Source organism: Wasmannia auropunctata, unplaced genomic scaffold (genome assembly GCF_000956235.1).
Source record: "Wasmannia auropunctata unplaced genomic scaffold, wasmannia.A_1.0 LD336074.1, whole genome shotgun sequence".
Lineage (NCBI taxonomy): Eukaryota > Metazoa > Arthropoda > Insecta > Hymenoptera > Formicidae > Wasmannia > Wasmannia auropunctata.
Genome location: NW_012026816.1, coordinates 4,159,568 through 4,162,401, shown reverse-complemented (window position 1 = coordinate 4,162,401; position 2,834 = coordinate 4,159,568). Strand labels below are relative to the sequence as shown.

General features: G+C 42.2%; 1 protein-coding gene across 1 annotated transcript; it reads right to left on the bottom strand.

Annotated features, from left to right (window-relative positions):
* Positions 1–650: 650 nt before the first annotated feature.
* Positions 651–1,265, bottom strand: LOC105449780. The gene has a single exon (XM_011689164.1). It carries the CDS (start codon positions 1,263–1,265, stop codon positions 651–653), a length of 615 nt encoding a protein of 204 aa, XP_011687466.1.
* Between the last annotated feature and the right edge of the window lie 1,569 nt (positions 1,266–2,834).

Below are 2,834 nucleotides of genomic sequence, written 5' to 3'. Positions count from 1 at the left end.
CGCTCCAACGAATTCCTCTTTTCCGTACACAACGCATGTCGTTCTTCCAAAGAACTTCGTACTTCATATAAACCGCCGGTGTTTTGTCGATCTCGTATGTACGTGGTGTTTTCCTTTTTAATAATTGCTTCCGTTTCTTTGAATATTACTTCTCCACCACGGGAAGTAATTGCGTTCACTGATAATAAGTTTTTAGTTAATTCCGGAACATAAAGTACATCGTTTAGTATGCAATTATCTAGATCCACTTGGCCGATACTTTTTGCTCTCATTGTTTTCCCTTTCTTGGCTAAGGTTATCTCTGTATCTATTCTCTTCCTGTTTTTCAGCAGTGAAATATCGTTCACCATATGTGATGTGGAACCGGAATCAATAACCCACGAGGTCGAATCGCTCGAGCACGGTCCTACCATGAAGGACACTTTCCTGTTTTCATATTTTTTGCCTTTGTCTTTGCGAAAATAGCAGTCTTTGTCCACGTGATTTGTTTTCTTACATATTGAGCAACCTAGCGTGTTTTCTCTACAGTTTTTAGCAATGTGACCCGACTTCTTACACTTGAAGCATCTAATGTCAACAGTCTGTTTAACTTTGCACGACCTTGCTACGTGACCAGGACGACCACATTTATAGCATTTCCTTTCCGCGGACTAAAAGGTCACGGCAGAATCATCTTTCTGATCCGCCGTAAATCTGTTCTTTTCCGCGATCAATCTCGCAGTAAGGTTTACGAGAGTCATCTCGTCTTTATTTGACGATTCCCATGCACTCAAGAAATAGCCGTAGTTCGAGGGTAACATAGTCAACACTTGCGAAATTAATGTTAGCTCATCTATGCCGTGTCCTAAGAACTTTAGTTTCACCGCGAGGTTTTCAAGATTGCTTACGTTTGTCGACATGTCGACCGTTTTATCGTGTTTGTACGAAAAAAATTCCCTCAGCAATACGAATTTCTGCTGTTCCGAGTCGCGTTCACATATGGCACACAGTTTCTCGAACATTACTTTCGACGTCCCGCAATTTAATATGTGTATTAGCGCTTTTTTTTCTACCGTGGAAACTATTAATTTTCTAGCTTTTGCATCTTTTACCTTCCATTTCGCCAAGGCGTTTTCTTCATCAGGCGCTGGTTCTGCTCCGGTTACTACACCGTACACCTCCTTGGCTTCGAAGGCCACCGTTAGTTGAAATTTCCACAGGTGGAAGTTGTCCTTGTCGGTAAGTTTTTTGATTTGTCCGATTTCCAGAATTTCAGCTGCAGCCATCTCTCTTCTTTCGCCGGCCCTCTTCGCACGAGATCTTCTACTTCACGACTCTAGTCTTTATTCACTCGATTCCGGTTTTACTTTTTACTGCGACCGCGATCTTACGACTGTTCTCACAGTTACTTTCTTCGTCTTTATGCTCTCTGTCTTTACGGATGTCTTCTCTCTCACTTTTACTCTCTGTTCAGCACCTAGGCCCATAACCTGTTGGATTTTTGGAGCAGCCACGTGGGTTTTCGTGCAGGTAACATGAAGCAATTGCACACGTTTCGGTTTTTCAAGCAATATATATTTAGACAAATAAGAAAGATAGAAAACACAACTACACACTTGTGCGTATTTTGTTACACGGCTGAGTCCGAAGCACGCTGAAAGAAAATGATCGTCACGGTCGCATGTCCTGCCGGTCCGACATTCCGAGAGAGAGAGTGAGCCTCTCCTTTTGCCGGTAAGCTCCGCGCTCCTCTGCTCCGATTTCAGCGCCCTGCGCCTGCGCAATCATCTGAAGCATCCGAGTGTTCCGGCGCTCGATTTGAAATTGGCTTTACTTTTTCCTTTTTCCAACAGGTATAAAAGTTCTGTAGCTCATACGTACAAAAGTAGCTTGCCCCCTTCGGATTACAGGAACAAATAATACAAGACCTTTTGAACTACGATTGAAAGTGTTATGAATTCTATCGATCCGGGATCTAGGGGAGACACAAACGGGGCTGGACACTGGGATGAGATTAACGAAACGTATATTCTTGACAAAATTTACACCGTACTCGTGGTCGCGTACAACAAGAAGTCCGGACCGTAAGGCCCCGTACTACTAATGGCTACGTGTGCTGCCGAACGCAGCGCCGAGCGCTAGCGCCCTCTGTGGGTTGCCAGCGGCACTCTATTATACATAAAAAGTGCGCGAGACATAAAAAGGGACTTTCTACAGAAAGCTTAGAAAAAGGTTTATCGTTCCAACTGCAATTTATGGTAATTCGCACGCTTAGCTAACGTAAAGACAGCAAAAATTGCGTCTAACAATAAGTGCCGGATTTTTCAAGAGATGGCACTTCAATAAGTTAGATAAGGACATTCCACGTATTTGAATGAGACCAAAAGATATTGTAAGAAGTTCATTTAGAGATACCACTGACACTGAAGCGTCTGCTTTATCGACTTCGTACAAATTTGGCCGACCTTTCAGCATCCTCTTAATAAAGTGACCAAAATCATCAATGGGATCTTAATGAAGCAAAAACTTGGCGTGCCCAGATTGCATTAATTAATAAAATGTATATAAAATGCAGGTATGCCAAGTTTTGCTTGCTACTTTTATTTTCTGTTGCGGTTAATTCCTTTAACCCTTATGTGCACAACCGGGTACCCGTGTATCCACCGCGCCATATTATTGCTCATAACTTGATTAAAAATTGAAATATCGATTTGTCCCTCCGGATCCCCATTATTTAACTCTTTTAGAATATAAAACCACCAACATAATATTTTTTTTCAATTTTTTTAACCTAAACTACATGACTTTATTACATGTACATAATGGGCACAACCGGGTACCCGTGTATCCACTAG

Coding starts and splice junctions, on each gene's coding strand:
- LOC105449780 (XM_011689164.1), bottom strand. CDS start 1,265: ATGGCTGCAGCTGAAATTCTGGAAATCGGACAAATCAAAAAACTTACC.